Source organism: Numida meleagris, chromosome 2 (assembly GCF_002078875.1).
Source record: "Numida meleagris isolate 19003 breed g44 Domestic line chromosome 2, NumMel1.0, whole genome shotgun sequence".
Classification (NCBI taxonomy): Eukaryota; Metazoa; Chordata; class Aves; order Galliformes; family Numididae; genus Numida; species Numida meleagris.
This window is the reverse complement of record NC_034410.1, coordinates 4,170,332-4,185,048: the sequence shown is the minus strand read 5'-3', so window position 1 is coordinate 4,185,048 and position 14,717 is coordinate 4,170,332. Positions and strand designations below refer to the sequence as shown.

General features: G+C 47.6%; 1 protein-coding gene across 1 annotated transcript; it reads left to right on the top strand.

The window, feature by feature from the left end:
* On the top strand, positions 8,267-14,716 carry LOC110395021 (solute carrier family 22 member 13-like; the record flags this gene model as incomplete). The annotated part of the gene is made up of 9 exons (XM_021389104.1): positions 8,267-8,721; positions 9,612-9,715; positions 10,429-10,583; positions 11,042-11,210; positions 11,507-11,627; positions 12,297-12,391; positions 13,107-13,321; positions 14,319-14,427; positions 14,632-14,716. Coding segments are annotated over exons 1-9 (1,461 nt in total), but the record flags the coding sequence as incomplete, so codon positions are not given.

Sequence of the window (14,717 nt, the reverse complement as noted above, 5' to 3'; positions counted from 1 at the left end):
GAAGGTAATTAAACTATTTGCACACACACCAGGTATCTGCTGCAAATAAAAGAAAAGGTTCCAGCTCCCTTGTCAACTTACCTCAAGATACACCGTATATTTCTGATGCCGAAACATCTTTCAAGCTTCCTCTGCTCAAGTCTAAAATCTGGCCATCAGCCCACACCGCATAACAGACAAAATTAAACTTGTCTGCTCTCTGAGCTGACAATGCAGAAACACAGGATGAGCACACATTGAACAAAAAGCCAAAAGGATAAGAGAACGCCAGTAAAACCCTATCAAATCAAACTGTGGCAAAACAGACCCAAGAAAAAGGCAGAGACATCCTTGTATGAGGTAGTATCTGTACCTGGAACACTGACCTAATTAGAGTAATGATGAAATCAAATATGTTTCTGAGCCTCTACTTCACACCACAGCAAAATGCAGACCACAGAGATACCTACATTGCTGCCAGCAGCCTCTGGCCATGCAGGCAGCCTGGAGCTATTTTTGCAGATAGGGAATAAAGAAGCTTGGATATCAGCCTTTCTCCTTCCATTAATAAAATATCTGATGTTGTCAATGCTTTCCAGAGAGATTCCTTGGGCTCTTCACATAGAGTGGTGTTTGAACCAGGAGGTCATGGCAAAAAATATGAGCACAAGTCAACATACTGGAGTAAACCACCAGGTTTATGGAGCAGTTGAAGCTTTAACACCGAGACATGTGATCTTTTTAGGGTTTGGAATATGTCATTCATGTGAGCAGCTAGATATTGTATCTTGATTTCAGGAGCTGCCCATCCAGATTCTTAAGCCACAGCCTCTGAACAGTATTTCTTAGCGTACTCAAGGCTTTTAAATGACTCAGTTGAGTGAACCATTTTCTCTCGATCAAATTAATCACTTCTCTCATGTGGGTTCCAAGGATGTCCTCTGTTTTGTATCTTGAGCTACCTAAGATTGCAAGTGAGTTAGGTCAGCCAGAAGTCTGAACTCTCAAAACAAATCTCTAAAAAACAACAAGAAAATCCAACACAAGTGGCAGATTCTGCAAATCAGCTTGCACACGTATTTCCAAGTCGTCACAATTCAGTTATTTAACTTCAGTTTCTTCTTCTTCAGCCCATGTTGAAAGATGTGTGCGCCTCATGCCTCCAGCCTGTCTACTCTATGGAGCGTGTTTTCACTGACAAAGTCAGTTTACACCACTCATGCTTCTGCTGCAAAGTCTGCGGGAAGAAACTGAGGTGAGTGGTAGGACCCCAGATCCGTTTGTTTCTAAGACAGGTCTAAGTATTTTCCCTCAGAATGGCCCAGTGATCATTCAAACAGGATAAGCTCAAAGTAACAAGGAAAGGCAGATGGTGCCCCTGATACAATTTGCTCTTGCATCCCTAGAGTCTGAAGACTGCTCGTAGACACCTGCAGATCAGGAATCTGTATGGTGTTACAAGGGTGAGGTGAAAAACAAGAAATAATTTAAATTTGGAAATGTGGATATGGATTTTAATCGTCGAAGTTTGAGTGCCTCACCTGTTCATACAGTCAAGTAGGTTGGAAGGAAACCTGGAAGCTTCCACCCAGCTCCTTGCAGGTCCAAGGAGGAATGTTGCGCAGGACCTCGTCCAGGAGAGGTGTGTATGGTTCCGAGGTCAGTCCTCCACTGCCTTGCAGTCAGGGCCTCTCTTTCAAGATCTGATCAGCAGCAAAAATGTTCTTTTCCTATACCTAATCACAATTTCCCATGTTTACAACTTGTTCTTATTGCCTCTTGTTCTCCACACCTCAAAGAACAATCCAAGTCAGTCTTCTCTATAACCTCCCACAAGACAAACACACACAGCAATGAGATCCTCCCCTTTACCTTCTTGTTATAAGACTTAGCTAACCCAGTTCTCAGCCTCTGACCCTTCTGGGCCATGCTGTCCATAAAAAAGGGAAAGATGAAGTCCTGGTTTGAGGCCTGGCACATAAAGGGATCTCACATAACCTGGCCTACCTCTCCCAGAGGTATTGCAAGGAAATGTATAATTTTTCATGTGTTTTACATTTTGAAAGAAAAATCAAACATATCCTCAGCAAACAGACAGTGCTTTTGAAAGGTTCCATTCTTCAGACCCCTTCTTTTCCCCAGCAGTTTCCACTGAAAGACAACTTTGCTGAAAACCTATCCATCGTTGCTGTTAATCCTTCCCTCCCACACAGCCTCTAACAGCTATGCCAATGTGTGTTTTCCAGCTTGCACAACTATGCCGCCCTCCACGGGGTGTTCTACTGCCAAGTCCACTACAAGCAGATGGCTGGAGCCAAAAGCAGAAGGGAGAGAGAAAGGCTGGAGCAACAACCAGGGGATGATCTGGTGCAGCAAGCGGCAATGGTAGCCAGAGGACCACAGCCCCAGGACTGGTATAGCAGGGCTGAAAATAAGACCAAAGCAAGAAAGAAACCCACATCCTTCAATGTGCCGTACAGCTTGGAGCTGGCTGAGCAAAGGCAAGAGCTGAACAGCAGGCCTGTGCTCTTAGGGAGCAAGCTCAGAAACAGCTGGCCACCTTCAGAAACAGTCCTGTTGGCTGTAGATGGAAAAGCTGGAAAGGGTGCATTGAACTGGCAAAGCTGCCAGGCTGCGGGCAACAAGGTGGACAGGATGGTGCTCATGGGTCAGGAAGGAAAAACAGCCACAGAGGCAACCATGAAGGAGGGAAGCTTCCTACCTGGTGTCACCTATCCTGAAAAAAGAGAGCAAGTGTGCTCCTGGCCTAAGCCTAGAGAGCAGAGAGATGGTGAGAAGGCACTGGCACCTGGGGATGGGGATGTAGGCAATGGTAAGCGAAGGGACCAGGTGTCCCAGAGAGTCGCTGCGTTCCAGCAGGGCAAGCTCCAGCTGAAGAGAGGGTCGGCCTCAGCCTGCTCCCCTGTGCCCCTGGAGCCTGCTAAACCTTTGCCTCGTAGTTCACTTAGTTTCCGTCAGGCCACATCTCAAAGCACTAAACCCACCAACTGGATGTACCTGGGGGCCAAAGCAGGCTGTGTCCTGCCCACAACAGAGCTCCCAATGAAGGAAAATGAAGTCTGTGGGTCCTTCTCACCCAGCACACCCAGTGAAGGAGACACAAGCCCTGCAGTGATGGATGACAAACTTGAATGGACCGCTGCCATTGCAGGAGACAAGCACCATCTTGGAGAGGGTGTAAACAACCCGCAGCCTGCATGTGTGCCAGAAAATCTTGAAACTGGAAACAATACAAATCTGAAGCAAAAATGCAGAGATGAAGGTGTTGATCCTCCTGAACCCAAAGCTAAACACCAAGCCCCCCACCTCCCTGCTGTGCCAGGAACCCCTGGCACAACACCCAGCTTCTCGGAGCAAGGAGGGCTGAGTGCATCACCTGAGATAGCTAAGCTGGTGAGTGAGACATCAAAGATAAATGTTGATGAGCTCCCTAGGAAGCAGACACCAGCCATTCTGGAGGAGAACATGCAGCCATTCAGCGCAAGTCATTTGCTTGGGGAAGAATTTGAGAAGACAGACAAAACGAAAGAAGTAAATCCATCAGGGTTTCTGGAAGAAACCAGTCCTGATCACACACCTCAGGAAAACAAACCAGAAAAGAACAGAATCTCTACACTCGGTTTGCCAGAGATGACAGATGACCACAATATGTCCCATCTACAAGAAAAAGAACTTCAGGCCACATATGGCCAACCGGTAACTAACCCACATAGTGATATTTTGGTATATGATGTAAAATCACCCAGCAAGGATTTTCCAGTATCAGCAGACATGTCTTTGAAAGGGACCTGTGCCACTCAGCCCTCACATGATGAAGTCAACAACTCCAAATCAAAGGATCCAAGTGAAGATCTTAGTGGAAACATCTTTCCCATTTCTGAGACACCGACTGAGAAATTAGACTCTTCCAAATCAAATATGTCCTCAGACAAATGTGGAGGCCACCCAGTGGGCAAAGAAAAAATGGACCTGAAACACTCAGAGGAAAGCACTATGGATACATTAAGGCCTGGTGACCAAGGCAAAGAGACTAGAAGCAGTCAAGCCAGGACAAATATGCTGGGTAAAGGTTTCAGGTTAGGGAAAAAACCCTTCTCTACACTTTCTGGTTCTGAAGACAAAGGCAACACTCACAAGAAGGAAACAACCCAAAGGAAACCCACCAAGCCCCAGTCAGCCCTTGTCACCTTGTTTGGGCACTCCTCAGAGAAGAAACGGAGTCAACAAGAAAACCCTGCAGGATCTTCAGAACAAACAAATAAGGAAGACAAGCAGGAAAAGCCCCAGGGCCTCCTCGGCTCCTCCAGCCAAGCAAAACAAAAGGCATCCAAGAACGACCAGCCACCACAGCCTGGGAAGACAGAGGTCATCCCTGAAGATACACAGGAGAGTGCTGGAGGCTGCTCAGACACCACTGAGACCAATGGCAAGGAGACGAATGTCCTGCTGTCGGCTCCTGGTACAAGCTTTTCAGGTGATGATGAACATCAGAGAACTGAACTCGACGTCCATGGCCAACCAGCTGTAGGCAGGCAGGCTCAGCAGCCACAGGAGGGATGTTGTCCATCTCTCTTGCCAGCACAGGAAAATCAGAAAGAAGATGCAAACAGCTTTGAAGGTGGAAGAAACCCTTTCTATCCTCCTCCAGAGCTACTGACTGCAGTTGATCACAGCAAAAAAAGTCTCGCTGGGGATGGAAATCCACAAATTGGTCATCAACCAGAAAGTCAGAACTTACTGAGTTTGGATGTCCAGAACACAATGATAGAGGATGGGATTTTTTCTTTATCAAGTAGTTTAGGGAAGTTACCTAAGGAAGCTGGGCTTCAGCTAGACAACATGGATCTTCTGGAGGACAACAATGTTTTCTTATCTGTAGGAAAAAAAAGACAAGATTTTCCCAGGACAGTGACCCCAGATTTAGACTTGACAGGAACTCCACCTTGCTTTGATCCAAATCCCTCCAAAATGGGTCAGGAAATCCTAGCAGAAACAAATGCCCCACTGGTAGCATGGGACACCTCCAGCCTCCTGTTCCTTGCTGGACAGGATGAGATTGTTTCTAGAGACCCAGAAAGGAATGAGAGTTCACCACTGCAGCACTTGGATTCACAGTACCATGCTCCCAGAGCTGCTGAGGGTGCATTTGGATTGCGTCCTAGTGCTGAAGGCTCAACAAACAGACATCTCCCCATGCAGGAAGGCAGCATTACCCCATGGTACCTGTTCACCAGCCATGCCTCTGAAAGCTCTCATCAGAATCTCTTTGATCCACTCAATGATGTTTCAGACCAAGCTGGCCAGGATGCTCCTGCAAAAACAGAAAGGAGCAGAGAAATATCAGAAGCTGAAGAAGCTCATGAAAATCTCTTCTCTGCAGACCAAAACGTTTTCGATGATGACCTTTTAAAACAGGGGTTCTTTATATAGTTGGGAGAAAAAAAAGAAGAGCTTAGAAGTCTGCCACCCCTCTGGCACCAGGTGAATCCAGTTGTGCATTGGCTGATTTATTAGTGGCTTAAGGAGCTAAATTTAAGATCTCTATCCTGATCATACCAGATCAGTGCTCAGTTCCCAAAAAATGTCACAAATTCTGGCTTCAGTGTGAGAAACCTGCGAGGAGAGGGTAACTTCTGCAGTGGGACCAGCACCTCCATCTACTGCAAGGTTTCCTCTGGGGATAACTGCATGGCCGCTGTTCAAAAAGCCTGCAGCCCTCAGAACTCCACCGAGTTTATTGATTGATCTCCTCTGATTACAGTGCAATCTTAGATATCTATTTCACATAGAGACAACTATATTTAGACATTTAGAGCTGAAGACATGCTTTATCTACACTCTTTGATAGCAATATCTCACTCCCTCGTGATATTTTCCCTTATTTAGACTGCAAAATTACTCCACATGAGAGGTTACCATTGTTATCCTCATTGTATGATGATAAGTAAAGATAAGCGAAATGACCTTGCCAAGGTCATGCAGTCTTGAAGGCAGAGGAGGAGAGGGAATCCAGGTCTCTTGTGGCATTGTGGCATTGCTACCTCTGCCATCCCTATGTGGTTTAATCTCAGCCCCCCCCATGCCCTCTGCTGCCATAGCATGAATGCTACAGGAGTTAGCAATTACACTAACGATAAACATGTTCAACAGAAACCTTAGAAAGCCAAAGCAAGAACGCACAGATTATGAAAAGGTTCATGCACGTGGTCTATTGTGGTCACAGGCATGGGTTGACGGCTGGACTAGATGATCTTAGTGGTCTTTCCAACCTTAATGATTCGATGATTCTATGATTGTATGTAGTATATCACTTCACTTGTGTTAATCATCTGTCTGTTAAAAAAAAAAGGATAAAGATGTTAAAACATTTGTATATATATATATATAGATAGATAGATCCCTGCCATGACAGTGATGAAATATACCCTGGCTCTGTCAGATCTGTTGGTGGAATAAAATTGCTTAATGACTGCATCTGCTGCAAAGCAGGATGTCATTGCTTATGCAGAGAGACATCAATATGAGTCCAAGGAAAAGCAAGATGTGCCTGAGAGCTGCGTGATTCGTTAGATGCTGAAATTGGGATGGGCAAGTGCCTTGGGACAAAGTTTAAGGGAGCTGAGCTTGTTCAGCCTGGAGAAGGGTCTGGGAGACCTCATTGTGGCCTTCCTGTACTTAAAAGGAGCTTGTAATCAGGAGGGAGATTGGCTCATGGTCTGATAGTGATAGGACAAGGGAGAATGGCTTTAAACTAAAAGAGGGGAGATACAGATAAGATTTAGGGGGAAAATTTCCACTCAGAGGGTGGGACAGGCTGCCCAGAGAGCTGTGGGTGCCCCATCCCTGGAGGTGCTCGAGGCCAGGCTGGACGGGGCCCTGGGCAGCCTGAGCTGATGGGGGAAAATCAGCCCATGGCAGGAGGTTGGAAATAGATGATCCTTAAGGTCCGTTCCAAACCAAGCCATTCTATGATATGATTCTATGAACCACTCAGCCCCACATCTCCTAGTGAGATGAAGATGGTCATGAGAACAATCTCCTTCTATGAAATGTGTCACCTTAGGGTGACAGAGTTTACAAGAGGGCACTGAATCTTTCCCATGTCATCAGAAAAGCCTGTCTGGTGACATTATGAACAACAGCCTCAAGAAGTCACGTCTGCATTAGAGCATGAGACTGCAGCCATGTCTGAGTCACTCACAAGGAGATTTTATAGCCGAAAGCTGACCTCTTTGCCACAGGAGATGCTGATGGATGAGGAGTGGAATGGAAGAACATGAGCCACGCACAACGGGGTAAGCTCAGAGATTTCAGCTGGCCGTGCAGGATGGGTTCAGAACGCCTCTGCAATGGAAGATCTCCTTGGCCAAGTCATCCCACAACACAGCAGTCACAGATTTTGGCTAAAGGGAACCTCTGGAGCAGCCAAGAGACCTTTGCCAAATTACACACCACATTTCATACACTGAGGGCAATCAAGGTTTCCAGTTTCCAGGAATAGAGATGCAAATCACTCAGAGAGGCTGCTCAGGAAATAGCTGAGACGCACAGCAGAAATCAGGTCAATCTCCTTTCAAGTGACATCAGAACCTCAGGCACAGCCAGGCTGGTGTCACCTCTTATCCCCAAATGCTGTGTGCTCTGTATGACTGTGTAACGAGTCCACTGTTTTTCTTAAAGATACTCTCTCAGTCAAATCTGTTTTTGGGTTATCTCCAAAACGCTGCAGTTTAGATTTAGTTTTATGACTGACCAGGGTTTCTGCCTAGGGCAAATGAAAATTGACAGCTTAGGGCACAGCTGTCAACATCAAGCCGACATGTGGACCAGCCATATTTCATGGTCCAAAGTGAAAGTACAAAGAAAGCTTTTCTGCTTCTCTTTCCTGGCACCAGGATGGGCTACCTAACCATGAAGCCATTCATGAGAGCAGCAAATTCAGTAAACGGCTCCAGATTTGGGATGGGACAGGGAGATCAGTCACCAATCACCATCACGGGCAGAACAGACTCAGTGTCAGGAGAGCAATATGAATTATTGCCTATTGTAACTAGAGCAGCGTGAATTAAAAGCAAACTTAAGCCACTTTCCCCTGTGGCTCTGCTCGCAGAGGGTACCCTGCAGCCCCACCCGCTGCCAAAACCTTGACACATAAACCCAACCCAAATGGTTGGTGACAAAGTGCATGCCGGAGGATTCCAGTATATCATTTTAGTGGGGGAACATGCTGGTTGAAGTGCTCATTTTATCACATCTGATTAGGTGTTTAGTGCTCATACAGTTTAAACATTAATATTGCACTATTTAAGCGACATGCTCTGCAGTAGCCTGGCCATAGAGGTATTCACCATGGTCGAGTTTGGAGATTTGATAAATGCTGTGGGGCAGTTTCGCCTCTATCAGAAATTGCTGGTGCTGTTGCTCTCCCTCCCACTACTTCTTAATCCTTTCCAAATGGTTGGCCAAGTGTTCATGGTTGTGGACGTGCCTCATTACTGCAACACGGACTGGATCCGCGCTGTCGGCCCCAACCTGACTGAGGAAGAGCAGCTGAACCTCACCCTGCCCCGGGATGCGGATGGGGAGTACGAGCAGTGCTCCATGTACTCACCCGTGGACTGGGACCTCGACTCCATCGTGGCGTACGGCCTGAATGCCACGGAGAAGTGCAGCAGTGGCTGGGTGTACCCCACAGCACAGCAGCCATCCTTGCTCACCGAGGTCTGTATCTCCTTGTGGTGCTCTGAGGATGTGGGATGATGGGATGGGATGGGATGGGATGGGATGGGATGGGATGGGATGGGATGGGATGGGATGGGATGGGAGTATCCTGTGCTGTAGGTTGGTTCAAGGAAAAGCCACAGTGCTCATCATGCATCTTCTTTTCAGCATCCAGGTAACTCGTGGTATATGTTGCCTGGAGGGACCTTTTCAGTCTCCCTGCCACCATTTTTGCTATCCTTCTGCCTGATTCTCCTTACGTCCCCATCCCCCTGAAAGACATTTACCTTCCAAGAGCTTCATCTGTTGTTAAGCCTCCAGAGAGTTTAGGGCTTGGGCAAGATGTCCTATGAGCCATGAAGATGACCAATGGCTCTGCCTACTGACATCTCCAACTTCTCCCTCTCTGAACCTCTGTTCACTTTTCCTTATTTCTCCCTTCCTTTTTCCTCACTCCCAGATCCAACAACTCCTCACAAGTACCCTTCTCTGAGCTCTCTGCTACTCTCCTGTCTTCCTCCCTCCCTCCTACCCTGGCCTGTCCTGCCCTTGCAGGCAGGGAAGCAACGTGCTGAGGCTCCTGTCCCAGGTCCTACTTCAAGCATAACATCCCAGCCAGGAAGTTCCTTTGAGTTGTCTAGGCTGCAGGGAGTCCTGCAGGTCCCAGTGCTTTGGGCATCGAGTTCCCAATGGATCTGTCCCATATTCAACCTGTGCAGTTCATGTACACAGTAGAGTCTCATACCTTTAGGAATTGGATCTCTGCTCCCATGGGCTAGAGTGAGAGTCTGGGCACACAGTTCCTGTGTCTGCCTGAGACCAGAAGTGCTGCCCATCCTGAGAAATTTGGATCAGTCAAGAGCAAAAGCAGCTGTGTTTCTTTCCTCCAGTTTGACCTTGTGTGTGACAGGAAGGACCTGGGTGACATCTCCCAGTCTGTCTACATGGTGGGGCTTCTCCTAGGAGCTGTGATCTTTGGACCACTCAGTGACAGGTGAGGAGACACAAATACCTGCCTGCCTCGCACCCACAAACTGCCTCACTAAGACTTCAGGATGCCCATGCATTCATTAATGAATGATGAATGAAGAAATATCCCCTTCCCAGAACTCAATCCCCTGCCTGAACAAGAACATCTTAGTTGTCCACAGATATTTGAAAGGTAATGGGAGATACAGACTTATGGAGGTGGGGGGTTCAGCAGTCATGAGTCCAGTCCCAGTTGGCATCTCAGCTACCCGGGGATTCCAGAGACCTACATTTGGTCACCTTCAGCTGTTATCCAGAGCATATGTGCTTCCTTTCTGTGGCTCTGCTCTGCTTATGGTGACCCTGGCCAAAGTCCTTAGGTCATGGGAGCCCAGGGCCACACAAGGGTCATAGAAGGGAGAAAGGGACAGCATGTGTACAGAGTATTTCAGAGTTGAACCAGTAGTACAGCCTGTTTCAGCTTCAGTCTGATTCTCTTTGCACTCAACAGAGGTGGTGTGGAGGCCTTCCAAGGGCATGGTACTTTGGAAGCGACTTTAAACTTTGCTGGCACCACATCTGGTCAGAAGTGGAAAGGCTCCTTTTCCTATCTGCTCCTTCCTGGGTTGAGGACCTTTGTTCGCATGGTTCCCAAATCACTGCGTATTCCTCTGGGCTCTTCCCCATACACATGGGATCTCTCCAGATATTAATTGTGCCTTCCTTCTTTTTCCACAGGATCGGCCGCCGGCCAGTTCTTCTGATCTCCATGCTCGGCCAGAGTTTGTTCGGTTTAGGAATTGCCTTTTTGCCCAATTTCATTGCATACATGGTCTTCAGATGTATCATGGCAACTGCTGTGTCAGGAATTCTGATTACTACCTTGCCCTTAGGTGAGTAGGCTGCCCTTGATGTGAGGCAGATTGATGAGGTCCTTCAAGGATGCAATGCAAAAAGGGACATAAGAGATAGTCGTGGACGTTTTAAAGGCCTCTCTCTCAAAGGAAGGCTCTGTGATAGACCTGGTCCTCCTCTCCCAGGAACATGACCTAGATGAGCCATTCTCCAGGACAAGGTCTAAAGAAATAGGCATGGAAGCTATGGGGGGTGTCCGTTACAGGGACTGTGCAGCCAACCCAGAAGATGCTGTGAGCCCTTGACAGGGACGTGCAGAGCTGCCAACAGCATCTCCATTGTGTGAGGCCATTTCTAACAAGTCACTGACAATGTCCTGGAGCTCTGACTGCCAGTTTCCAGACTCCCATAGACCACTTCTCTGGGAGAGGCACACTGCTTGAATAAGGGGAAATCATTCAAATCGATGACACTGAATCTTCATTATTCTTTCCAGCTACAGAATGGGTTGGTGTCTCCTATCGACCAAAGGCAGTGCTTATAACTCACTGCTTTTTAGCCCTTGGACAACTGGTCTTGGCTGGCTTGAGTTATGGTATTCGTAACTGGAGGTTGCTGCAAATTGCAGGATCTGTTCCTATGTTTGCCCTTTTCTTCTACTTCTGGTAAGTGGCAGGTGGGCAGTGAGCTCCTTGCAAACATGACAAATGCTGGAGGGGCTTCTGCAGAGCTCAGCACATCTCCCTGAGATGTGTACCACTGAGAGCAGCAGCAGCTTTCATTCAGGTCCTCAACTGTGGCTTCCGTGGCCTAGAAGTAGGGCTGGGAAGCCTGAGCTGAAGCTGTGTTTAGACCCATCCATCTCACATCATGCCTGTTGCAGGACCTGGTGGCAGGGGGATGACCTATGAGGAAGCTCAGCAGGTCACAGTGGTGTTTTCTGCTCTCATCTCTTTGGCAGGGTGCTACCAGAGTCAGCTCGCTGGCTGGTGACAAAAGGCAGAATCGAAGAAGCTAAGAAGTACCTTAAGAAGGCAGCATTCATCAACAAACGCACCATTCCTGCAGCACTGCTCGACCAGGTACCAGCAATGGCATGGCTTGTTGACCCCAGGGACTGCCTTTGTGCTTGCAGCCCAGGGGCAGCGTGATTAGGCCAGTAAATAAAGACCTGGGAAGAAGCTGGTGTTTCCAATTCAGAAAAGGTTTGTAGAAGATTTTGGGGCGGGGGTCATTTGGTAAAGAGCTTTCCACATACACTGGGGACCGTTTAATGATGGGTGATGAATAACTCTTGCTTAAGTTGACACGAGACAAGGTCAGGGAGGAGGCACAGCTTCTGCTGAGGCTCAGCTTGCAGCATTTCTGGAGTCCACCGTGGGAGAAAGAAAGGAGGAACCCAAATCCTCCCTTTACTTTTCTGCACTGAGGACTGTTGAGGTTGGGCATGAGATCCCTGCTCTGTGGTTTCCGTGCCTAAATGCCTGAAGAGGGGTTACCCACCTTCCCAACCCCAGCACCATACGCTGGCAAAATGTTCATCCCAAGGAACCCCTCCGATTCCAAACTGTTGCTCAGGACACTCAGTCCCCAGGCACAAGAGCCCAGCCCCACTGGGCTGCCGTCCTTCCCAGTACAGCTTTGCTCACCAACGTGTCCTGCTGGGGTTGTCCTTTGTCTTCTGCTGGAAGAAGAGCTAGCCAGGGGTTTCCTTTGTCTGCTCTGACTCTCTGGCTTTCTGACTGTTGAAGCTGAAGTGCGAGGCCCAGACCAAGTCTGGAAGTATTCTGGATCTCCTTCGGAAGAAGCACCTCCTGAAGGTGACTTTAATCATGTCGTGTGCCTGGTAAGTCATCCCCCAGTTCCTTCTTTCCCGACTTCCATATGAAGAGAAGAAGCCCTTGAGAGTTATTCCAAGTGCAAATTTATTTTATGATTTTGGGCTTCTTGGGATCATAGAATCAGTAAGTTTGGAAAGATCATGTCCAACCATGCCTTTGACCACTTGTGAATTGTCATGGAATCATAGAATCATAGAGTGCCTTGATTTGGAAGGGACCTCAAGGATCATCAGATTCTAACCACCCAGCCACAGGGTGGGTTGCCAAATGTTAGATTAAGTACTAGATCAGGTTGCCCAGAGCCTCATCGTGTCTATATTTTTGCTATCCCTTCTCTGCAGGCTGGACCAGATACACCTTGTCTGGGCAGGGGGGAGAAAATGATTATTCTAGATACTGTGGGGGTTGTGGGATGAGCTGGAGTAATTCCAGTTTTATTGGAATCTCTGTACTTTGGGTACAAAACTTTTGGCAGTTTTGGGTCCCTTCAGGAATTCTGCTTACAGCTCATATATTACTGAGCATGTTGGTGTCCATAGTGCTTTACCTCTTCTAACTGTGTCCTACAAAATTGCCACAGGTTTTGACCAGAATTAAAACATTGATTCCTGGAAATTTAAACAAATAAGCTGCATGTCTTCTAACTAGCCTATATTTTTAAAGAAAAAAAAAATCCATGAAAACTCATTTGATTATCTACTCTATTCTTTTGAATTTTAGGTTTATGGATAGTCTAGTCTACTATGGTTTGAGCCTTAACGTGACAGGCTTTGGTCTCGACATCTATTTGACACAACTTGCTTTTGGGGTAGTGGAGTTACCAGGTCGCATTTGCTGCATTTACCTGCTACAGTGGTTTGGGAGGAAAAAAGTCCAAGCTGTTCTCCTGCTGTTGGCTGGCTTGATGTGTCTCATCATTGTTGGCATCCCTGAAGGTGAACAACATCTTCCCAACACAAGGGAGAGCCCCAGCTCTTTATCTTCATTCAGAACCTGTCCCCCCTTATCTGTTTCTAACTACAGTTTCCCTGCACTATGTACCTTTCCCCTGCTGTTAATGCTGGCGATGCAAGTAAGGCACGTTTGCAAGATGCTTTCAAGCTACTGAATCATAGATTCATAGAATCATAAAGGTTGGAAAAACCACTAAAATCATCTGGTCCAACCACTGACCCATGCCTGTGACTGCTCTACACCATATCCTTCAGTGCCACATCTCCATGTTTCTTCAACACCTCCCTGGGCAGCCTATTCCAATGCATTACCACTCTTTCCAAGAAGAAATTTTTCCTAATATCCAACCTGAATCTCCACTGGTGCAACTTGAGGCCATTCCCTCTTATTGGTAGTTACCATATCTTTCAAATGAGCATTCCCCGATGACTTGCAGTGGCATGATGACTCACTCCAGTTGCAGATTTAGGAAATGTTCAAGGCCTGAGGAGAAATATGGGCTCCCTTTGCTAGCTGTCCAGGGGGTATTTTGCTGAAAAGGATATGCTAGGAGTGGTATCCAATACTTTAAGTGGCAGATTTGCTTGGAAAGTCTATTAGAACCATATAATCATAGAATCATTTGAGTTGGAGGGACATTTAAAGGCCATCTAGTCCAACTCCTCTGCAATGAACAGGGACAACTACCACTCGATCAGAGCCCCTTCCAGCCTGACCTTGACTGTCTCCAAGGACAAGGGCACCCACCACCTCTCTGGGCAACCTGTGCCAGTGCCTCACCACCCTTACTGTAAAAAACTTCTTCCTTATCACCAATCTATATCTCCCCTCTTTTAGTTTGAAACCATTTCCCCTTGTCTTATCACAATGGACCCTGCTAAAGAGAGCTGTCTCCAAAAACCCAACTGCAGAGACCCAAGGTCCTGCTTGAACCTTCTCCATGGGCATCACAGCAGTAATCTCTTCTCTTTCCCTCAGACCAGGCTGTGGCAATCACCGTCCTGGCCGTCATCGGCAAGTTTGCCGCAAGTGCCTCCTTCTCCACCTCCTATGTCTACTCTGCAGAGCTCTTCCCCACCATCATCAGGTGAGGTTCCCCCATACTTTATGGCTTCCCATGATGGTGGGAGGACATGGGGATGCACAGTCCAACCTGGGTGCTGGTGGTGAAGGGGCAGGAAGGATGCACCACGACATAGCCACCATGGCTGCCCCTTGCATCCCCCCATGGTGTAGCACCGGTCTTCTGTAGGGCCAGCCTACATCTTCCACTTCCCCCTCACTCCCACAGGCAGAGCGGCGTGGGGCTGTGCTCGATGGCAGCACGGGTGGCAGGGATCATCGCCCCGCTGATCCGCCTCCTGGAGCAGTACCACC